Source organism: Poecilia formosa, unplaced genomic scaffold (assembly GCF_000485575.1).
Source record: "Poecilia formosa unplaced genomic scaffold, Poecilia_formosa-5.1.2 Scaffold18, whole genome shotgun sequence".
NCBI classification, from domain to species: domain Eukaryota; kingdom Metazoa; phylum Chordata; class Actinopteri; order Cyprinodontiformes; family Poeciliidae; genus Poecilia; species Poecilia formosa.
The window spans coordinates 543952-569129 of record NW_006799957.1 but is presented as its reverse complement, the minus strand read 5'-3'; the positions used below and the strand labels follow the sequence as shown (position 1 = coordinate 569129).

Below are 25178 nucleotides of genomic sequence, written 5' to 3'. Positions count from 1 at the left end.
ACACACACAACAGCCCTTTCCGACCGAGGAGGTAATTTTATTCATTGAGACAAATAAATTATTTTACCCCAGTGCAATTTTAAATGCACTGGAAAGTGATGTATTGATGCATACAAACTCATATTGAGTAAAGATGTAGATTGGTGTAAGTTGATTTTAGTAATTTGTTTTATGAGACATAATTTTTCATAACAAAAGCCTGGCCTTTGTGCAGACAGCTTAAACTATCATTGAAATTTTATTATCTGTATTGCAGATAATGGCATCATTAGTCTATGCTTCATCACGGTGGCAATGCAGCAATATTTTATTTTATTGATAAGCTGGAGAATACGCAGTGAGCAACTGCAAGATGATTTTTTTTTTAAAATGTCTCCAAGGTTAAAAAAGTAAAAAGGAATTCCAGAAAATCTTTTTACTGTATCATAGTTTTCACTACAACACACTACAATGATTTCTAGTTTTTACTGATTATGCATTACATGGCCATAACATTCTGACCAGAGACACATTCAGTGAAAAAACATTGATTTTCTCATTATTATGGCTCCTGGTAAAGGACAGGATATATCTGGGAGAAAGTGAACTCACTGCCCTTGAAATTAATGCGCGAGAAGGAAAGAAATGGCCAAAAGTAAGAACTTCAGAAACTGACAGTACCCTTGTTAGGATCACTTGGCAGCTCAGAAATTGCTCCAGCTCTGGTGGAAAAAGGTCCAGTGGATGTGGCTCAGTATGACCATAAACTGATCACAATAGGATCATAGGGAAGCAGTGAAGGGCAGCGTCTGCAAGGTCTCAAGTGACAACAGAGGCCAAATGAGGATCAAAACCGAATAGCACTGCAATGGATGAAGGTTATTTTTGATCTCATAACCTTTTAGTCTTCTTCTAGTCTTAACTGTGGCCCAAGTCCACCGGTTATCAGGGGAACCAGAACGTACTGAGCTAATGGGATCAGACTGGGATCAGACAGTGTACTGAAAAATAAGCTTTTGCAACCCAGGTTAATGTTACTTGGGGGGGGGGAGGGAACATTCTTAACCCATTATCAGAAATAAAGACACCTTTTTAGATGGAAAATAAAGGGTCAAAAAAGATTAGAAGTCAAGTTACCTTCTGTTTAAGCACTTAGGATTGACTGGGAATCTGAACCACTAATGAACATGACCTTCATCAACGCTCATGTTTGTAGCACATGTCAAAGTAACATCCCCAGGAATGGCAGCTCCCAAAGGTTCCAAGAAGAATATTGACTAAAGTATCACACTGCATGTTTTCTGATCTACTCAATACTGAAGGGGAGTAGCTTTGATCTTAGGACTGTTAGGATTGATGTCTAATCTCCACCATTTGCTGAATATCTGCCGTCTAAGATCACATTTATGGAGGGTACCTTGACGGGTTTCTTGCGCGCTGACTCTGCCTCATTGTTCTCAGCCTCCTCGTGCTCCTTGCAGCCTTGGGGAAGGTTGGAGTAGTTGGCCAGGCTGCTGAGAAGAGACGACACCATAGGACTGGTGTCCATCTCCTCCTGTAGAGACACCAATACATGGATACCATTAGTTAGCAGTGGTGTGAAGATTCTATTAATCAATGGTGTATAACTGCTAACTTGATTGATTCCTGAGTCATCTTTCCAAGAGCAAGAGAAAGAACTCACACCATGTTCCTTATTAGATCCAGAATCCCACTGAGAGCAGATTGTAAATACATTTGTGCAAGGCTGTGGTAAATTGCATTGTTTAGGCTCTTTCCTGTAGCAGTGTAAGAGTCACTTGTATTAACACAAGGTTCCCATATGCCCTTCACACAATAACTACCCTCATTAATCGATGTCAGGCGCCCTTTTCAAAAACTAAATAGTGAGAATGAGTAAACCCTGCATCCAAGAGTCAATGCTGAACATGTGTATTAAACTTCTGAGTGTGTTAGTGTGTCTGCACAGAGTAGATTTTACCTCAAACAAGGCCATGTTCTTGCCATCATATTGCTGGCTCTTTTCAGCGGCAGCTTCACTGCTGTTGATGAAGGGGCTGCTCTCTTTGGGGTTACTGTCACCTGAGAGAAGCAACACATATACAAGATCCTTTTAGACTGTACTGCAATAAAACAGACGAAAAAATGAGCAAACCCACAGGGAGATTAATGCAAATTCAGTTTCTTCAAGTTACATTAAGCTTTTTTTTTCGGGGAAACAGTACCTTTCAAAAGAACACATACTTTAAAGGAGATTACGTTTTTCTGTTTAAGTGCAGAAAGACACACATAATGTTTAAAGTACAGGACGTTAGCCAAGAAAGGACGGGAGGCTTGTCATCTCTGTCAGAGAGGCAAAGAAACAGAATGAAAGCTAATGGACTGTGCAATCGCAATATGTGCGGTGCTATATATCCCATATGTCCAAGACTAGAAAATCTCAATCCGCCTCATGCTACACTAAAAACAAGACTGTCCCAAGTCTAAAAACGATTACCACTGAAACATCACAAGCAATCCTTTCCAGCTTCTTTGTCAACAAAACCCTGAGAGGACGAAACAGAGTGATGTTATTTTGGGTGACAGCTAGCTTAAGGCATCAAGGCTCGATGTAGTAGCATCTGTCCACAAGTTCCCACGCCCAAACCGAGCGCAGGTCTGAAAACAAAGCAAAAAAAAAAGTGACGGAAGGTTATAACTGGCTCCCTGTAACTAGTGGGTTGCCTATTTGAACCTTCGCTCTGTCGTTGGGGAAGGCACTTCCCCCGCCTTGCTCACTGGTGATGGTCAAAGGGCCCAGCGGCTCAGAATGTGCAGCAGCTTTGCCTCTGTTATTCTGCCCCAGAGGCAGCTGTAGTTTACCATCTCTGGGGCTTACCTCTGGCATCAGAGGATGTGTGTATGAATGGATGAACGACTGATTGTTGTGTAAAACGCAACAAATTTGATAAAGTGCTATGTAAGACTTTTACCATTTGTGATTTTCAATCCATGATATCATAGACACAATCAATGGCCTTGATAACACCAGTTCTCCAGCACTACTATATAACACATCTGATGCTTAGTTGGTTCCTTTACAACCATAGCTCTTGCTTTCATTTGTTGGCTACATGTATTTATTGGTAGACTTAATTAAGGTAGATGTTTATTTTGCTGGAATTGCACAGGCTTTATTATCTCTTTAATTAGGCACCAATTTTAACTCAGTAGGTACCTTTGTTTTGTATGCCACTGTGTGGCACTCATAGATGTAAAATGACTTGAAAGAGGTCAGCTTAGTTTCTGATGAATGTCAGATTATTAAAAAAAAATAATAAAACAAAAAGACTGGCATAAATTAATTGAATATTTAATTGGAAAATTTGGCCAAATCATTATCTTTCCAAAGCAGGTTGCTCATGTTCAGGCTTGTGTCAGGCTGCAGCTTATCCCAGCAGTCACACGTTTAGAGGTGAGGTACAGCCAAGACAGATTTTCCATCACACGGTTACTGAACCTTTTTACTGCACAGCATAGTATCCTCTGTTTGAATGATTACATGTGGTATAACCAGCAGCAATTAATCAGAAATAATACCAAAATGCATAATAATCCTGTCACAATAGTTAATCATTTTTATAGCAGTGATGTGAAACATTGGGCTGTTTGTTTTGGTGGGAAACCATAGCAGTCCACATTCAGAAAGTAGACTGCTGCGGTTGCAGATTACCATTATAAAATGGTATACAGAAGCTTGGATTTACATGTCTATTTTACTTGTATATTTTAACAGTTCCACCAAACAAGTTTAGCTTAATCTGCAGTAGATCTTCATCAATACAAAGTTAAATGTCCCTTAGCAGCTTCAAGAGAAACTACACACTTTCTGTAGTTACCAAGAAGCATCTAGCATCTTAAAAGTTAATGGGACAACTTCCTAGTCCCATTAAACAGTACACTAAGAAGACATATTCTTTAAGGAGAAAATAGGTACCAGAAAACCCATTAGTGAAAAAGTACAGTATGACTCTTCAAAACCAATATTAACCAAATGCTTAAGCCCTAAAAATCAAAACTGATTTGTACTGTACCCCTTTTTTATGTTTTTAAACACAATTTCAGACAAATTTTGCTTTCTCAGAATTAAAACAGAAAAATGCACACATTTTTGTATGTGCTTCCCAGTCAGCTTATTTGACTTTTTATTTTTTTATTTTTTGTTAAAGTAACATCATGTGCATTGTATAAAAGTTAGAGTTAGACCAAAATGTAAAAGGAGAAAAAAAAAATGTTTTTTTTTTTTTTTCTTGGAGAACTTTATTAACCATCTGGCCATATTAAAATATACTTTATGTGGAATAGAATAGAATCAAGCAGCTGTGAATAAACAGCAATAGGCCAGGTTGCAGATGCTATCTAATGACACAGATGGTCTGTTAACAAGTTTATGTTTAAAAAAAACAAAAAAAACAAAAAAAACAAAAACGTTTTAATAAAAATTTGATGAATAAATGAGGTTAGTGTTCATTTTAAGGTGGTTAACTTTGAACATCATTTAGTTTTTACCTGTATGAACTGAACTGTTAAGTGTGAACTGTGACAACACTGACCCCGTCATCAATCAAACCGTCAGAAAGCACCACAGGTGCTGAGGATGAATAGAAATCTCATAAAAACTGCGGTATTACAACTAGTCTGAGTAGAATGACTAAATTCAGAAGCACTTTGTGCAGCACAAATGACAAAGGTCTTGGTCTGAAGGTTGCGCAGTGTCAACTGTCTCATTTGCACCTTCCAGCATAACTTGAGGGAGACAGCAGATTGCTCTCCCTCTGGCTCTTGGTCTCGTCTTGGACTGAACACTGTGAGACTGAGTTATTTATAGCCAAGTTGCTGCAGCCATGATGTCGGAGCAGCGCTAACAGACGGCACGCCGTTGTACAGAGACAACGCAATAGGGCCACTCAGACAGAGGGCACAGAGAAAAGGGGGCAGCGTTGAAGGATCCTTTAAAGAGCGCAGAGGCGAGAGAATTAAAAAGGTGGCAGTGGGGTGAAGGAGGTGAAAGAGGAAGAATGCAGATGAAAAGCTGGAGGGACACAGATAGATGGTGAGAGAGTGAACTGGGAAAGGGAGAGCGATAAAGGCTTGGGATGAAACGGGGAGTCGCAGAGGGACGGTAGAGCCACACTTCTGTCTGGCTGTAAAATGTAAAAGCTCCTGCAACATTCAAGTTTCAGTTCACTCTGACCTGCAGGTTAAAATAAACATGGCTGGTAAAAGGGAGACTAAAGTGTCCTGCAAAGGGCTGAGAGAGCATGTGGATTATTTCATTATTTTACCCTCCGTTTCCATCATCTGTAAATTACATCTATAAACGGTGATGGATGGATGGATGGATGGATGGATGGATGGATGGATGGATGGATGGATGGATGGATGGATGGATGGATGGATGGATGGATGGATGGGAAAATGGGAAAGAGTAGAGTGGACCCCAACCTATTCACAATTCAGTATTTGTGGAAAGCAAGCCTACTTACAGATTTTTTCATAGAGCATATTTGAAATATTGGAAAGAAAATGCAGCTTGGGAAGGTGAAATATTTTGCAGTTCTACTTCACATGCTTTTGGCTGGTTCTGCAAGGCAACCAATCCTGGAGCAGCATTCATTTTCCTTGGCGGTGATTGGTTGTACCCCCAAGAGTGGAGATATGGAAAACTGTAAACATGAGCTTCTGCGGGTGTTCTAAGACAGCTTCTACTGTGCATATTAATACATATCGGAGTATTTTTGGTGTTTGAATTGTTAAAACGGGCCTGCACACATTTTTTTTTGGGTGGAGGGTGGTGGGGATCTGAAGCATTTGCTGACTTTAGCTATTCATGGATGGCTGAGGTCTATAATCTACAACATGCACAACTAATTCTTTCTAGTCCACATCAACATGCCTTTATCAAATTACAGTGATTACTGATAAAAACATAAAACCTAAGCAAAATAACTCATTGTGTTGGAGTCAGTGCCGGGATTAAGTTATAATGCCATGAAGAACCGTGAACCTGCAAGTATCGACTAAAATTCGGCTGGTGAAATGACTAAATTTAAAAACGTGTGATAACACAGTGTGTGTGAAATCACACAAGGTAGGCCTTGTGTGATTTAAAGGCTAACTGAAGGCTAATTGAAACCTTCAGTGTATTACTGTACAACACTACACGCACCTCTCCTTGTAGGGCAAAATGGGAACATTTTACAGGTTTTTGACAAAAATCTCATTAAAATTTCACCATAAAAGGCATTCAAATTTCTGAATGTATTTGTAAAAGGCTTAAAAGCGTATAAACAGAGCAGTTTTGAAAGGACTAAAAGGACAAGTGTTAACACCTAGAAACGCACAGACCTGTGAGGGAAAGGCACAAATACAATTATTCATTGTTATTGGTTAACTCTACCTGAATCATTTCTTCTTATCTAATAATTTAAATCTCCTCCTTCAAGGAAAAAAAATTGATTCCCTCTTTTTTGGGCAGTTCTGAGACCAGTTTTGCCCCAAAGCAGCTTATCCATTCTCAGACTGATGGGATCTCTACAACAATGGCTCCTCGCTATCAAAGCCTCTATATATGGTTGAAATTCAGAGCTTCACCACTCAATGAGTGTCTCTCTGTCTTCGCAAATCCATCATGAAATCACTAAAGTTTCACTTCAGAGATTTTTTTAATAGTTGGTGCTTAGTGCACAGAGGCTTAAACAGAGCTTACTGTCATTCCATCAACAAAATGAAAGAATTTTCCTTTCTGGGATTGTGTGTGTGTGTGATTTACGTGCCCATCGTTCTTTTATGTAGATATCACATCATCCCCAAAATAATGTAATATCAAATGACACAAAGTGAGTCTCAAGTTAGATTGTGTTTTATTTCAAAATACAGCAAAGATTTTGTAATAATCAGTATTACCATCAAAATTGCTATGGATAATGAAAGTTTTAGTTTTAAACTATCTTACTTCAGCTGCATGCTTAAAAATCTCATTTGCAGAGGTATGTGCGTCTATCAGATGTAAATTGTTCAAACCTTGACTTTTAATTCTGGAAATAATCCTGTGAGGTCTGCATGCAGTGGATGTGAACCCCAGCTCTGATTTATCATCTGGTTTTCAGTTGTTGAGTCCTTTTAAGTCATCTTAAATCACAAGCAACTCAAATCATTCTAGGCTCTGCAACAGTAAAATGTTGCCTTCAAACACCCTGTGTTGCTTTCACTGCTATTATCAAATGTCTATTGCCAGTGACATGCATTTTCCGATTAATAGATTTTTTCATAGAGCATTATGAAAATATTTGAAAGAAAATGCAGCCTGGAAAGCTGAAATGACAAGCTGCAATGCTACTTGACACTATTGGCTAGCATTCACAAATCAGCCAATCAAGGAGAACCATTCATTTACCTTGGCACTAACAGGCAGCTACCCCCAAGAGCAGAAATATTCACACTAATGATTTTGTATACAGTATTTAATCCCAGACCATGGTTGATCTTAGCTTGATCAGTCCATAAGAACTGTTTTAAAACCAGAGTAGTTCTTTAGGATGTCCTATCTTTTAGTTAGCAATCTAAGTACAAATTATTTTGTACTTATTTTAAATTATTTTCTACTTGTATAAAAATAAAAGAAATAAGTATTTAATTTCATCAAATTATGATCCAAGTTGACCTTCAGGTAATAGATAACTATAAATTAACACAATACGAGATAACTACCTGCATAACTTCAGCTAAGTGGGTAAAACCTTTATCTTTTAGATTTATCTTTTATCATAAAGCCTTGAAAAACATTAATATTCTTTGAACCTTTTCACATTTTGCTGGATTACAACCATACGTTTTAATGCACTTTATTTTGATTCCATATGATAGACCAACATATAGTTGTTCAAAGTGATTTGCAGTGTTCATGAGGGTCAAAAAGTTACATTTTAACCTGCCACTCTTCCATAAAGGATTGAAGTTCTATGGAGTGCATGATTCATGCTGACAGATTCTTATTCCTGAACGGGATTTCTGCAGCTCCTCTGGAGTAAGAGGTTGCAGAGTAAACAGGGTGGAATCCATTTTCCACATTTCTCCTCTCTGCCCTCTCCATTTACACTAATACACATTCAAAAAAGTTCAAGGAATAGCACTTTAAATGTTTAAGTGTCAAGTAAAATGTCAGGGGAAACAGGTGAAGGCCTGTTTTGCAGCTCAAACTGCAAAACAGACAAAAAAGGAGCCATGGAGAATAATTTGGTGAGAACTATTTGACTTTGCTTTATTGATCTTTCCTATGAAGTGGTGAGGTGGCGACACTCACAGCTTTTGCTGTCTCACCCTGCCTGCACTGTGTCACACAGTCTTTGTCTCTGAGAACTGACCCCAAGAGGACGAGCCAAAGAGCTTGATGCTTATTCTTGAGGAGCTGACTCAACACAAGCTCTGGGGCCACTTGTTGGTTTGGCACATGCATTCAAACAAGTGCGTGTGTATGTGATGCTGCACGTGCGTGTGATTGGCTCACACCCTGTTAACTGTGCGGGTACAGCAGCAGAGGAGCATCTGCGGCCAATTAATCTCAGCCTGGGAACAAGCGGCTGGATTTCAGCCATCTTGTATGAAAACATAGACTACGGCTGTGCTGTTGAAAATAGTAAGAGTTTGTATCCAAAACGTATTCATAGATACTTCATGTGTGAAATTGCACATACAACATCCCTTTTCACAGTGTAGTGAGTTTACACTACTTTAAGTGACAGCAGAATTTAAAAGGAACATAAATTATTGAAACCAAGAAGAAGTTGGATTTTCTGGCGATGTTTCCCTCAAGTGTTTTGTGTGACAGCAGCAAATCCATGTAGATCAGGATTTCACTCACTAATTCAACTGTCTCTTCATCGTTCAGCTACATTAATTCAAGTCTGGCATTCGAAAGTAAATGCCTCTTTGTCAACTGGAAGAACAAGTAAAGCAAACATTTTTACCAACGGACAATTTGGAGAGACCAATTAACCTAACGGTAATGCTTCTGGACTGCAGTAGCAGGGAAAACATGCAAAATCCATGCAGAAAAATCCCAAATTGGGATTTGAACCTGGAACCTTCTTGCCGAAAGGCAGACCCCTAGTGAAAAATTATACACAAAATGTATGAAAGTGTCGTGGCAGTTAGGGTGTAGAGCTCATGTGGGATAGGTATTCCCTTAAGAGCTGGATTTTGAGATGAATCTTGCATGTGGTTTGAGATGAAACTCCTCTCAACATCACTCCTACTTTTCCCTACGCAACATTCCCCATTTATTTATAATGATGTAGTGGAGGTTTAATTTCCTGAGCATTTCAATCACATGTGATTTGCCTTTTTAGCACAGACATAATGCACAGAAGAAATAAATAGCAGGAGGGTACAGTTACATGACTACATCAGCCCACACACTGTCATAAGCAGATATGCTATGCTCTCCTTCCACCGATTGTTGCTCCAGCTGCAAATCAGACACAGCCGCCTTGTTTTAATGTGATTTCACTCACTCTGTTTTCTCTCTAACTTTTTCTCTATTCATTTCTCTTCATTTTGCCTTGTGCTGTGCTCTCTTATTTACAGTTTTTATGTCAACAACGTAAGTATGAATATCTACATGAAACCATTCAGTTCTGATTGTGTGCGGTGGGGCCGAACCTGCATGCTAATCAGTATTCAGTTGAGCGCTTCAGGCGCAGAATGAATTTTAATGCAGCATTGCCTCACAGGGTATGACTTTGACACAGACCCTTCTCTGCAGCCCTTAATTTCCAGCGAGGTCCTCTTTCCTGATTGGGTTTTAAACTGGTGGCATCCGATAGGCTGAGAGCCAATAGACGGACGGGGATTTCTATTACCATGTCGTAGCATGTTGACTCTCCCTGCTCTGAATGTTAGTGATTGGTGTCTCTGAATTAATTTTCTTAAAATCGTGATAAAGAATGTTTTAGAAATGCCAAAAACAATGATTGTTAAAACATATATTTGGGGAACCAAAACTGACTCTAGCTCAGAATTTCACATCTTCCTTTATCCTACAAACACTGTAAGACCAATACAAAACAATCACTTTTGCTGATAATTATCATTATTCAAGAAATTGGGGTAAGCCATAATTAGAATGAGCAGGACCAGATTTAATTAGTGTTAGACATTGGAGCTGGTATCTCACGGTACATTAGCTGCAATACTTTTAGAGGCAGTAGACTCTCCCAGTGGATGGTTCTCAGTTGATTATTCAACTTAAGAGGTTAGAAAGTGTGAAAATCGTCACAATAAATAAACCAGGATGTCTTGTAAAATGCCCTCCCTACACACATCCCCACTTTCTGCTTTAAAATTCACTCTAGTCATTGCTTGTCCCTCTCCTCCAACAACTGTGTGCTGTAGCGTGTTTAAACTTTCAATCGAAGAACCTGCGCCTGTTCGCCTGTCCATGGACATTAACTTAGAAAGAAAAGTGACAGGCAGGCGGCAGGCCGCCTGGCGTGAGGTGCAGCTAATGTGTAGCCATGTAAAGCCAGCCACAGTGAGCCCCGGTGGAGCCTGGCTATCAGACTTCCTCAGGTTGTAGGCTAGCTTTGGGAGAACACTTTGTGCCCTGTCAGTCAGCTGCACGCCTCCTGCATGCATACAACCGCCTGCGGGAGTGACTTCAGCTAGCTGCTGTAATTGGTGAGCCACAGAGCTGCAGGGATGAAGGAAATAGATGAAAAAAGAAAGAATTGCGTGGGAGGAGAAGAGAGAGTGAGAGCAGCAGGGAGGAAAAAGAATAGAGTGCTAGGGAGAGTGATTGAGAGTTGGGTTGGGGAGGATTATGCCTGGTGGGGTAATTGGTTGAGGAGTAAAGGTTCCTCACACCTGCTATCTTTGACTTTTTTAAGCAACCAATGCAACAAATTGAAGTAAGATGGTGGGGGAATCAAAATCCCATGTAAGGCACTGCTGTATTTTAATAAGGTCATGGCTGTGGTTTTTTAACATTAACAGAATATTGACAAGTATTTGAGCACATTTGTAATGGCAGTGCTGCTAAAAGTCACGTTTATACTATTTTCTGGATAGGGGCACTCTAAATGAAATCGGACATAAAGGAGTCCTGGATGAGTTGGCGAGTTAGGCATCCAACCACCAGCATGTAAACCAGGTGGTAGAGTTGTTTAACCCTTGTGCTTGCGAGGACTGAGACAAACGTAGAGGACTGTAGCAAATGATACAAGTTTTACATGTGTGGGGTCTGTTGGACCTCATTTCTAAACACAAGGGTTAAAGAGTTAACGGGTTAAAGTGTGCGACTGATCGTCATTTCACCAGTTCTGCAATTTTCTTGTTAGTCAATGCTAGAGGTCAGAATCAAAGGACAAATGATCACATTTGTTTTTGCTGTCCAGTCTGTGCTGCCACTCCCCTGCATGTGGTCATATTCTGCCTCCATACATATCCTAAACTTCCAAGTAAGGCGGGAGACAATTTTTCCAAAAGCCCTGAAGAGAACACATGGAGGGCACGTCCTCTCCAGCTCACCTCTCTCAACACTTTCCCTCATTTATTTCACTGCCCGATCTTCACCCCACAGGTGTGATATCACATCCCCTGTGGTCGACTCACTTCCACACGTCTACACCTTCTCCTTCCCACTTCTGTGTTCTGTGACCTTCCTCTCACCTCTCGATTCCAGGTATAAAAAGGTATTTTACTCCAAGAAATTTAAAAGCCAACACACTTGATGTGGATAAATCCAGTTGAAACTAAATATGTACATAAACTCAATACAAAATGTATTGATGACAGTCTGTAATTAATTCATTTCATTTTAATCAAAAACTATCAAAAATAAGCAACACTTTAAATTTAAAATCTCTTTTTGCTGGTGAATTGTTGAATAAATTGATACATGAGCTCAATAACAAATATACTTATCGTTTTAAATCTGTTACTTAGGTTATTCAACCATCAGATTGGTGCAATGTGCTATTACACCAATACAACTTTCAAGTGTTTTCAGGAATCCCTGGTCAGTCATGTAACTTCTGACATTAGCGTTGGGGATGTCTATGCTTGATGCAACATGTTTAGCACTCAGATGCTACTTTAGGCTTAAATAGCTTTTGTAATGGACTAACTCTTTTTTGCACAACCTGCACACATACATGGCTTTTCCAGTGTCCCATCAGATCATTTTTTGAAGCAAAAATAATCCCCAAATGAGCCAAAAGAAGCAGCTTTGTCATGTAGCAGTTTTGTTTGTGGATGTTGCTTGTGCGTCAGATGGACAGGTGTACCAGGAGCAAAAAAAAGTTCCAGCCAGAAGCTTTCTGTTGATTTTGATGTTTATATTGTCACACAAAAAAGTCGTGTGTTTAAAGTGTTTTTATTTTTTTAATAGATCCACAGGTGTGCCTCTACTGAACCTAAGTTAGCCTATCATAAGCCTCCAAAGCCATGACATCATCACCTTGGGTTTCCCACATTGTTTAAAATCAAATACAAATAATTTTGTTAATTTTATGAGGGGGTGAGTTTGTTGAGTTAACAATTCATCAATTAATACTTTTCATTTTTTTGACCACTGTTAGAAAACAACCTGCACAGCTTTGGTGTTTTCTTTGATGGAGCATCGAGTATTTAGAAATGCACAAAAGTAGAAAAAAACTTTCTTAGACTTTGACTAAATTTCCAGTTCAGTTCTGAGTTGTTTGCATGATCTTGTAATGCCTGTGTGAGCTTTCTGAATGCGTTTTGCCCTCCTTGCACTTTCTAAAAATTCATGTTTAATTAGCTAGTCTGGATGTGACTACAAGCATGCATGTGTTAATGTGATTTACGAGTCACTTTTGCAGGGTGTGCTTTTGTCCAATACACTGGAGATTCTAACATCCCAACATAATTTCAAAGGCTTTTCACTCTCTTGTTTATGGCTGACTTAAGGCTCACTGGTTAATAAAATTGTAATCTTTGGTTGATCCCAGCTGGAAAACATAAACCCTGCAGACAGTTTGTGTGGTTCTATTGGACTTTAAACCTTACTGTTCTAACCCCATTAACAACCAAACAATGCAGCACTCAGGGGTATCTAAGCTGCAAAGGTTTTCCAGTATTCAGACCAACTGACGAGGTTGCAGCTAAACACTCTCCTGCAGACTGCAATTAAAACTTCAGTGCTGATGTGCCAGGCAACTGCACGGCATCTTACTGCTTCATAATGAGAAGAGGCAGATTATGTAACGCAGACCAAAATGACATCAGTGACGCACTCCGCCATCCTCTCTAGAAGTCACAGCCCAGCCTGCACGGTGAGGATAAATCTACGTCAAACTCATTTGCAAGGAACTAAAAGCAAAAACAGCAGCTATACTACATCATTAAAAAGCAACAACACCAACAGCCAGTTGTGTCAAAGTGCTGTTCAGGCACCTTTTTAAAAGTACCTGTACTCCTTACCTGGCTTTATCCAAGGGGAAATACGTCTTCCTATGGGGCAATAACACTGAACACAAAGCCTGGTTTAGGTCAAAGCAGATGCATGTATAGCTATACATTTCAAGACCTAAATCTAATTTAGATTCTGTGTCAAGATATGAGGATTGACGTTACAGGCACAATCATTTTGTCTGACTATTTTTGTAAAGAAAAATTCCAGTTTCTACAAGTTCAAAGCTGGTAGAGACCAAAAGTTGGTTCTACAAAGCATTGACTCAGACAAAATATGAGAATTTTACAAAGTACTTTCCATTGTCTGAGTCTACTTGCCTCAGCAGAAGTCTGACATTTTAAAAGAAATGAAAAGAAATGGACACACGAAGAGGTGAGGTGGGAGTACAAGATGGTTCATAATGAGCTCAGTTTACAGCCTATCAGCTTCAACTGGAAACATAATGGAGGTGAGCCTACAGACTGAAACGCTGCAGAAGACAGACAGAATAAAATGAGGCAGACGGAGAGAACTACACACTGAAAGACTGCTCCGTTTTCTAGTTTCTGGCCCCAGCAGATAAGACTACAGCATTCACGGGTTTATCAGGTGCATTACCTGGACAGCTTTCCAGTCCCATTTAGTGATAGTGTTTAGTATTTCTGAATTGGTGTGTACGAACCTTCACACTTGTGTGCTCATTTTGCCACATTTATTTGTACGTTTCACTGCTCTGCCCAGAAACCCACAGCCAGGCTAGGGCTAATCTTGTGAGAGATGGGTGGATCTTAGTTGGTATTTCTAGACTGTGGGAGATAAATAAATAATGGAGCATAGGTTTGGATTTAGACCGAGATGAAAGGTTTAAAAACTGAGCTTTTTACAGCTATGCCCTGAGAGAGACGCAAAGTTAAGGAAAGATAAAACAGCACAAACAAAACAAAATCCCATGACCACAGAGGTGTGTCCACAAGCGGCACACCTTCAGTCCTTTCACTTTACAATATTAATTTTATAAAATATTTAAGTGATATGAGCCAAAAAACAGCTGCCAGCTTTGGATCCCTTTCAAAAACATTTACAGCAGAGATTTGTTTGTGAGAAAATGTGCAAAAGAAAGAGAGAAGAGATTAAAAACAAAAGCAAAAAACAGGAAAAGTTGATACCAGCAGAGTGGGAGTTTATCTCCACTCTGCTGTCTCTTCTGGACAAGTCTGAATGACTTTAAAAACTGTAAATTAGAAAGAGATAGTTGAATGGAAGGCCCTCTAGACAGAGGATTAGCAAAACGATTCCTACCTCCACCTTTTCATTTTATTCTTCTCATTTTCCCTCTTTCACCCTGACTGGTAGAAAGCCCTGTTGTCTGAAATTGATACAGTGGTTGTGTGTATAAACTGATTCCTGGTGGGCCAATAGACTCAAAAGACTAAAGCCTTTGATTACACCTATGAATTATGCATCTTGCACCACTGTGTGTGTGTGTGTGTGTGTGTGTGTGTGTGTGTGTGTGTGTGTAGGGGTGTGTGTATGGAACTGAGCCAGGGACTGCAGTGCTTGGCGACAGAGACTGATACTCCTTTGTCATTCTCCACACTCCCCTTCTTTAACACACATCATCACACACACACTCCGCATGACTGATATGTGCCACATTCATACACACACCTTTATGCAGAAAGCCTACTTTTAACATCAACATGACTATTACTTAGTGCAGGCCATAATTTTGCTCTTTGAGCCAAAGTACATTGTTTTTCCATTTACCAAACACTAATCTTGATTTAAAAACACCAAAATGTTTGACTTTTAGTCCCTGAGATGTTGGATATTTACTCATCTGAGCCCAATAAACCTATTTTCTGTCTAAAGCCTAATGGATTAAATTGCATGAGTGCTATGTTTATTATGAGTCCAGATGGGATGCTAATGTGTGCAGAGAATTAGTTCAGTTTACAGATTTTGCGGTTAGAGATAATCCCAATGAGCTGCCAGCTTGTTGGACAGAAAACAGCGATGTGTTTAAAAGAGATTTCAGTATAATTATCTGACATTTTGTTTTAAAATTATTTTTAGCTGCTAGCAGTGGCATTTGGATATATTAACTTGAATAGAGAAGAACCAACCTTTAGATTCTGACCTTTTTGCTTTCCTTATCTCTTCAGGTAACTAGATGAATTTTATGATCAGAAAAAATAAATTCTTACATCCAAAATAAAGTATCTTTCTCAAAATGATCACCTGGTTTCTCTGATTTATATGTGTGTGTAACCTTGACATCGTAATGCTACTATTCTTTTTGTATTAAGGCCATTTGTAGAAACATTGAACTCTTTTGCATGACAAAAAATAGAGATCATTGAGGTTAAACATTCTATTTTGCTTTTGTCAAACTAATTCATAAAATAATCAGATCATTACTAAAGTTCATGATGCCAGAACTGTGAATGTGAACTGCTTAGATTGAGTGTCACTAGGGAGAGGGAGGTCTATATTACCAGTCTGTAGCTTTTACAGTTTGATCTCGTATGAGTGAGTGATGGGAAATGTCAGCAAATCCAACTGCTGGTGAGATTTTGCTCTTCATAGTTTGTCTATTTTAAGCAAATTCTAAGAATTCAAGTTGGGATCAGAAGCCTTTAATTTATAATGACAGTTAGTTGTACTTACATTCTCAATCCCATGAGTAGTTAAGAGGAAATTGTTACAGTTTTGCCACTTGAAGGGCAGGACATGGAGAAGTACCGTAATATAGGTGTATGAGCTCTACGATATAAAATATGAGAATGACTACTAGTGGTCGGCACACTTCCTCTAGTGCACAAATACCAAAGATAATCTTTCACTTAGCGCTTAGTGATTTTTGCTAACTTTGAAAACAATTCTCCTACATTATGTTCTTCTGGATAAATTCTAAAGCGCTAATACTTGGCCATTTTGTGAACTTTCAGGTGAATAAAGTTCGACATCAGTGTCGATGTTTTGCTTATCGACTGTTAAGAATTCTTCAAGTTGTTACACATTTTATTCATGCTCTTATTTTGAAGTAGGGGAACACTGTTTAGGCTTCAATTCTGTTTCCTCTTGTCATGTTCTCGATTCATGATGCTCCATACGCCATCCTCCATACTTTTAAACTGAAGCCCTACTGCTGTCAACTATAAAACTGAAGCCACAAGGGAAAGGTCTATTCCAAAGAATCACTTCCTGAAGTTCAACTGTACAGGCAGGTGTGTAATAACAAATTTGACTCTGTTGAGGGGGATATACTAATATGTTGTGATACATGGTGGGTGTCATCAATTTAGCACTTTAGCACTAGGTTCTGCTAAATACAGTTTTGGTGTAGTGCTTAGCAGCATTAGCAGATCTAAGGTCTATGATTAGTTATTTAGGGTTAGTGTAACTAACTTTATGTTTAGCAGTTCCCACCACTGATGACCCCTAATTTGAGTAAATAGAAACTATCATAGAGAAAACATAGAAAGTATTTTTAGTTTTCTTGGTTTCTACTCGTCCACTCAACTCTCCCAACTTCAGACTGAGTGCACTCTCTGACACGCAGTCAACTGGTCGTAAGTTTTTATCGAATGACCTTCTGCTGACACCATTATATCACCACATCCATCCATCTTATCTGTCCCATATCGCCCATGTAAGGCCCAGGGGAGGTCAGGACTGCTGAACAGGAACAACCCTTCATTCATGACTGAGGAAATCCCCCAAGACACTTGCTCCTGTACATATAGACAAATGAGCGAGGCCGGATGCTTTACAATATGCAGGGTATACAGTATACAGTATATACTGTAGCTGTTCGGATGCAGCATAGTCATACATTTCACTGACAAGTGAGGCCTCCCAGATGTCTCTCCATCTTTTTTCTTTATTTTTGCTCTAACATGACTCTGCCTTTCTTTAGTACAGTAAAGTTCAAGGTCCAAAATTCTGTAGGAAAATAGGCAACAGATAAAAAAAGAAAGGTTAACTGCAGTGTTCTTGTCGTTGAAGAAAAATGGCTGAAGCATAGGGAGAGATAGAGCTTAGGATATGAGCTCTTGGGGAAACTGGTAAGGACATAGAAACTATGGATGAATCAACAAAGGGAATCCATTCAGACCAGACATGTGCTGCTATCAAGATCCAGCCCTCTGAGACACAATGCACCAGTCAATTTCGCCCCAACCACAGTTACAGTGAATAGAAGATGCCGTGTTTGAGATATGGAGCTGTGAGGTGTCCCAGCAGCTCAGCAGGGGACAGCACACACAAAGGCAGGCCTCTCTCACTCCGTTATGAGTTTGAATATCCTCTCTCCGGTTCTCTGGTGGTATTCATTTTTCCAGTCTCAACAGGAGGTGAAACAAGCTTAGACTTACTGCTTAATAGTTTTGTTTTTTTCCATCTCTTCTGCTCATTTTGGACACAAATAGAAGCTACATTTCACAAATAGAAGCTACATTTCACCCAAAGGAAACAAAGAAATAAAGTATGGTCAGTCTCACATCTGTGGCCATCATCAGCAGTGAGAAAGAACAATTCAGGGGGATTTGTGAACTTTGTGTTAATGTTGTTTTCCAGAACTGAAGCAAAGCCAGAACTTGCTGCTGCAACATAACAAGCAATCTTTGCAGTTACAAACCATTCATTCAGCTTAGACTTGGCATAAAGACAGGATGAGATAAATCATAGGAGGATCTAACGTTACATAACTCAAAACTCGGTTGGACTCTTAATTTAATCTTGTACAATAAGACAACGTGGGTATGTAATGGTTTGTTGTTTTGGATTCAAAGTTTGACAAATGTTGTACAGCTGCTGAGGCTATTTAGTCTATTAGGTTTGCATCTGTTCAGCTTATTTTGCAAATTATCTGTCTGATAGTCTGTTTTCTGCTCCTTAGTATTGACTCATGAGCATATAGTGCATCCTCTATGTGGACTAAGCTCCTCTGGGGTGATTTAGAGTTTAGTCTGTGATGTTAATGATACTCTATGATCCTTAAAACCACTGACATGTGAAATGACCAACCCTCTTCACCTCGTTTCAATCTAACATTGTGCTGGGAAGTATTAGGACTTAAGATCAATATTACTTTAACAAGTATCATCCAGATAAATGCTGCTGCACACCAAGCAACCTGCTTGTGAAAAGAATGCAACAGCATCATGCCAATGCAACACACACAGAAAAACAGACTAATAGTTGCACCACTAGATTCAGTAAATGAGCTTGATGGTTTGTATTCTGATGATTTTTTTAAACAATTTTGTTTACAGAGACATCATAATCCATTTTCTTTATGGCTTTGGTTGTGTATGGTTTTTGTTTCCCTTATATTTATCGTTTTTGGTTGTCGTGTTTTATTTTGGATATTTAAAACATCTTCCACTTCCAATGTGAAGTGTTTAGTGTTTAATTTAATTGATCTTTGTGAGGGTGAACTGGCATTATTATAACATCATCAATATATTATCTGGAAATGATCTCTCTCAAGACAACAATATTATTGTTTATCGCACTAATTCATGGGACAACTTACCATACAGCAGACAGTCTAATCCCATGTACCATTGTTACTGAATTTACAAGAATGTTTTATCAAATGTCGTAGCAATGACCAAATATTACTTTTACTTAGTCCCATGTTACAATATGCATACGCTCTGTGTGCACTGATGAAGATTCACTGACCTCAGCACCCAAAATGCTGTAGGAATCTGACATGGCATGAGGAATGTGGGCCTGTTTTTGAACATATTGATGATAATATTTTTTGACCATGGAGACCCTAGAAATTTATAGGTTGACATTAGGTGATGGATGCTTACATAAAAAAGTAAAACTCAGCAGACTTTAGAGTGTAAGACAACGTAGGTTTTACACTGTGAAGTCCCAATATAAGCAAACAGTTTATAACGTGAGCATATCTCAAATAACGCACTAACTGCATCAACAATACAGGACTTGATGTTTCAAGAAATCTTAATTTATGTTTAGGCTAAAATAAGATACATTTTCAGTTCATTAGGAAAGAAAATGAACAGAACAAAATATTCTTTTAGAAAATCCATGACAGATAACACAAAATAACGCATTGATATGTCTTCTTTAAAGTGTATTAGATGAGATGGAACAAGTCAAGTCAACAGAGGTCTAATTATTGGGCCTTCAAAGGGAACAGAGATTGGCTGCAAAAAAAGGGGAAAAAAGAACATGCAAGGTGAAAATGAGGGAAACACGTCATGCCCAGTAAGTTAAATATTCAGGTGGATCAATGGAGATCAGACTCACTTTAAACTAATCAACACTAAAAAGTAAGAAATGTAAATATGGACTCTGCACTTAACATTTCAAAACAGGTGATGTTTGATCATTTTATTAATGCAAATCTCCTGTTTATAAGAAATGGTAACGTTTTCAGATTCAGGATTTTTTCTTTTTTAATCCCCAAAAACAGTCTTGATCTGTTCTGAATAAAGAAACAGAGTAGAGAGAAAGTTTGCCTAGTATAATCCGCAGTATATACTAAAGCGCAGTATATACTAAAGTAAACAATTTATTATGCATCTAGATAACTGTAAATCCCCAAAAAATCTTCTGCTAATCCAGTTCACTACGTAATCCTCTGGGGTCATTTTGTTTAATGAAAATAAAACAAATTAAAACCCTTAAAAAAATACAACTGTAAATACTTTGCTGCTTTTTGTTTTATACCAGAGCAATGCATTTCCTGTAGGGTAACAAAACAGTGTGTTTTCTGTCATTTCATTTCTTTTACAATGCTACTGTTTTTAATAACCTGAAAGTTCATACCCAGATGTATGAAGGTGATTACTGTCTGATATAACATTGAACTGCCAGCAGTTGCAGCTCTGCACACACCCACCTGGGGATGAAAACGGGCCACAACAAGGGAATCTGAATTGATCAAAGGTCGTGTCGTTTGGTTGCTGATGTGACTGATGTTCCCTCTGCTGCAGCCCCAGTTCAATGTGAAGCAGTCAGCAGGTTGCTAATCCCCCTCTGTTCTTCCCGGTTGTGTGTATTGTTGAGCGTTTAACTAACCACTTCTGTCTGCTTTCTGTCGCAAAGGCCCGTGGGCTTCCCTCCATGAGTTATAACACCTTTTCAACAAGGAGTCGTTAACACGATTCGTATATGTGGGAATTGCTGACTGGACCACGACTTGTCCTGCAATCAATAGATAGAAGGTTTTTTATTATGAATAGCTTATCGGTAATCAATACCAAGTAATAGTCAGAAGGCTCAAAATGAGTCTGAAAAGCTTTTAAGTCTTGGTGATTAAATAGTGATTTGTTTTATTCAAATATCTATTCTATTTATAAAGTTTCTTCAAACATTGGCACATTGTTTAAATTATATAAGAAACACATAGGAATTAGAAACCATCTTACCTCTGTTTGTGTGTGATATACATTAATAGATGATTTTAAAATAAGAAACCTTGTATGTAACAATGAAATGAAATTTGAAATGAAATTTTATTCGAACATGATACAAATATAAAAAAATAAAAATAGTACACAGTAACAAGAAGTGCATAAGAAAGAAGAGAAAATACAGATTTTTTTGTTTCAGTTAACATATCATGCTCAAAAATAACACATAAAAAAGCAAAGCTGCTACACAATCTATACGAATCAGCTCTAACAACATATATAATAATCAGATCCAGAAAAGATAACTTACAAACTGGCGAAGGTCGTTATCCACACAGTTAAAAACACTGCATACGTACATTAAACAGGAAATTCAGGGGGAAAAAACAACATAATTTTGCTTATCTCATCACTCAAAACATTTGATAAAGTTCCATCAAGTCTAAGACTGATGTTGGTTTGATACATTTGAAATATATATCAATTCACCAAAATTTTATTTTGCTTAATGTCTAACAGAACCATAAACATTTTATGAATCCATGCAGGAAAGGTTATGTGTTCCAGTTTTTTGAGACAAAACATTTCTTTGCATCAGCTTTGTGATGGTGTAATCAATTGTTTGATTTTTCAAATCTGGGATCTTTCAACTGGACATTTATAAGCATCTCAACAAACTCTCATCTTATAACTACTAACTCAGCCATAACCCATTCTAAGGTTATTTACCTAAATTCCCTCAAACCATTTCAGTTTGCATAAGAAGCACATTGTCACTGAGTCTGATGAACTATTTTCTTTTTCAAAATGTTTGTAAATGATTGCAAATTAAATCAAGTTGTGATCAAAGTGTTATTTGTCATCATTAGTTAAATGTTGGGATGCACTCCAACTGTGATTAAAAGATTTTTATCTTATGATCTCAGGTGTGAAAGCCAAATTGCAAATAAATTGGCAGTCACCAAACACAAACAAGAAGCTTATACACTCTGCATTTATTTTTGAGCAACATAAATGCTGAGGGAGCTCATTTACACATTTATCTCTATTGGTAAACAATATAATTTTTCATTAGAAGAACTGCATTTTGTTAGACAACAGAAAATGATTGGCATTGAAATATACAAATTAGAACATAGTTATTAGAATTGTCATTTTTCTAAATAGATTTTAGGAAAAAGCAGAAGAAAGTTGTGTTTGTTTCCATTAAAAAGCTTAAAGAATAAAGATGTAAAGATGACTTGAGAGTTGTGAGAAAACAACTTGATTGTCATATCTGATGCTTCATGGTTCAAGCATTCTGGGGTATATGAATAACTTCTCTGTTTTTATTTTCCAACATTTCAGGAATTTCTCTCATCAGCTTGGTGTGATAGTTAGTTTTTTTTTATTTTTTTTTTTTTTATTTCTCTTGTTTAAAGCCTTGTGGCTGTGCGACGAACTGAGACCGTCCGTGAATTTTAGTGGTTTTTGTTCACATTCCACCCCTGCATGCTTACTGAATACAGAGTATCCCACTGTGTGTGGGCGCATGTCTGCGGTTGCATTCTGAATACCAAGAATTAATCACTGTATTCTTAAGGAGTGTGTGCATGTGTTAAGTATCTGTCTGTTTGTCCTTGAGTTTGATTCTGAATCCAGATTAAGTTAGGTAGTGACTAATGGCGTGTCCATTGTTGGCTATCCACCCAACTTCTTCCTAGCCTGTCTGACTGATGGGAGGGAAACACACTCCTGCTGAATAAAACATGAATTCAGATCACTGTCAACACACACAAGCCACACAGGCAGGATGACATGACAGATGTGTGTGTGTTAGAGGCAGTAACAGCTCCTTCATGAGTTTACATCAGACACATCAGTTATTTTTGGCACAAGATGTTTATATTTGTGTCTTTCTTCTTATTTTTTGCAAAAATTAATTCAGCCTTTTTTCTCAACGGCTAACAAATTTGCCAAACAGCCTTCTTACTTTCATTGCAATCAGAATTTTCTACATATGTTCGGAGAATTTTTTGTTCATATTTTGGCATTTGATGTGCGCAGTGGATCTCACAACTGTAGACATGCCGATTAAAATGATATTTTTTTCGTCGTGTAAAAATTAGACACATCAAATAATAATAAAAAATTCAGTTAAATTTTGTTACTTCTTTATTTTTTTTTATGACTTGCAATGTGAGAGCTCAGCTGAAAAAAATCCAATCTCTTGAAATTGCGGGGCTGTTGCTGAAGGAAGGATACCAAGGAAGACACTGATTATAATTAACCAACTTCTTCATGACTCTTTTCTTTATTTTCATTCATTTCATTACAATTTCCACAAACTTTAGCATCTCAGATACATTTGAGTTCATCAAAGTCAATCATGGAGCTACTAGCCAACTACAAACTCACTAGCAAGCAGGATATGAATGCAAAGTACTTGAAATATGACATCCAACAAAATATTGCATCCGAGAAGTCATTTACAATTGTACTATTGTAAATGAAAAATGTAAAACAATATCATGGTAATTTAGATAAAGAGAAAAAAATGAAAGAATGATAGAATAGAAGAAAAGTTATGGATCTGAATTTGGTTCTTAAAATTCAGTAAGTACAATATAACATAAAAATTTATATTAAGTGTCTCTTTCTTTCAAAAGTGCACTTGCACTGTACGACTGTCTGCAACTGATTAATGAATTATCCCCACAAAGATTAAGGAGAAGCTAATTACTGTGTTGGCATGGATGAGTAACGTTATCACAGACAATGGCTACTTTGGCAATTCATTTCATTTAAATTCACTTTCACAGGAATTTTTTATTAAAAAAATGATAATAAGGAATATTGCATGTCTCATTTCTGATACGACTTTCAATGAGAAGATGATCTGTTTTATAAATTATACGACTAATCTGATGAAATGCATATAATATCAGCTCTCTTATGCTTAGACTTCACGCATTCTTCTGAGAACAAAGATTTCTGACAGAATAAAAAAAATCAGCTTAGTAAAATCAACACACTCACACTCAAAGAAAAGAGAGGCCCAAGCTGAATATTATCATCAGAATAAATCTTTACAGACATACCTGTAGATTAACGAATTATTAACTACATTTTTTAAATGTCAGAGATGACTTTGAGAGTAGTTGCTAATTCACACCTGTCTTCTATGATTCATACTTTCCACCACTAGGAATAACATTAATACACCCACATGTGTTATCAGCCCGGGTCACGTTGTCCTTGAGGCCGTCTTTTGTTTTCAGGGTCCTGCTACATGACCTGAGCACAATGAACATTTAACTGCAGCATCTTTTTTAAATGACGACATTAGACCTTACAGCTGAGGACAGGAGCCTCTTTGATTTAAGCAAGAGTGTGTGTGTGTGTGTGTGTGTGTGTGTGTTTGTGCGTGATGCTCCTTGCGTTGCCTGCTGCCTTTGAAGATGGATGCCGGTAAAAATGCTAATTACCCTGGGCCACGAGGCTGGAAGCGTGCACAGTTCAAAGGCTGGGCCGGGTGCAGCTGAACCTCAAAGCTGTTAGGCTAAATCTGTTCCGCTCTGAGGCTCTTCAGCTACCGAAGGCCGATGCATCATCACAGACAAACTCTTTCCTTTCATTACATGCACTGTGCATCCACAAAAAGTGGGTATGACTGACTACCTGCGCAAGTGTGGGGGTCTCTGAATGCATGTGTGTTTGTCAGCATAGAAAGAAATGGACGTTCTTCATAGGGAAACAATTTTGCACTCTCTTTTCCTTGCTAGTAATTCCAATCCCCCAGTTCCAAAATGTTATTAGTATATATATGCGATATGGACTTAGAATTTCATCGTGATATTTTGTGGTACTATTAGGGTATTGAGGAAATGATGATAAAAAAGCAATTTATTACTTCTTCTTTAGGTAAATGTGACTGCATAACAGCGTTCATAGCTCCACAAACACAAAAATTACACTTGAAAACATTTGAAATAGGTTTCTTCAGCATACCACTTACAGAAGTGAGCAACATTAAGCTGCTCACAAATCCTGTGTTTCCATTACAAATGTGAACAAAACTTTAATATTCTGCTAACGTTGGGGAAAAACAAAACTGTTTTTGCAATTGTGGTTTTCCATTGCAAAATGCTATTAAAATCACACGTGAATATGTTTGTTCCCAGGATAAGTCTTCACGTCAAGAGGAGCCAGTTGAGGTGGCTCAGGCATCTGGTCAGGACGCCTCCCTGGTGAGGTGTTCCGGGCACGTCTCACCGGGAGGAGGCCCCGGGGAAGACCCAGGACACGCTGGAGGGACTATGTTTCTCGGCTGGTCTGGGAACGCCTTGGGATTCCCCCGGAGG

The 25178-nt window shown here is 38.3% G+C and overlaps 1 protein-coding gene across 4 annotated transcripts in view; it reads right to left on the bottom strand.

Annotated features, from left to right (window-relative positions):
* Window positions 1-25178, bottom strand: part of slc12a5a (solute carrier family 12 member 5a) — a 158527-nt gene that overhangs the window by 46028 nt on the left and 87321 nt on the right. For all 4 annotated transcript variants that reach the window (XM_016668857.1, XM_016668858.1, XM_007546867.2 and 1 more), the window contains exons 2-3: window positions 1961-2061; window positions 1397-1534 (exon numbers count right to left, since the gene is read on the bottom strand). In XM_016668857.1, the coding sequence (XP_016524343.1) occupies window positions 1397-1534; window positions 1961-2061 (239 nt within the window). The remainder of the gene's footprint in view (window positions 1-1396; window positions 1535-1960; window positions 2062-25178) is intronic.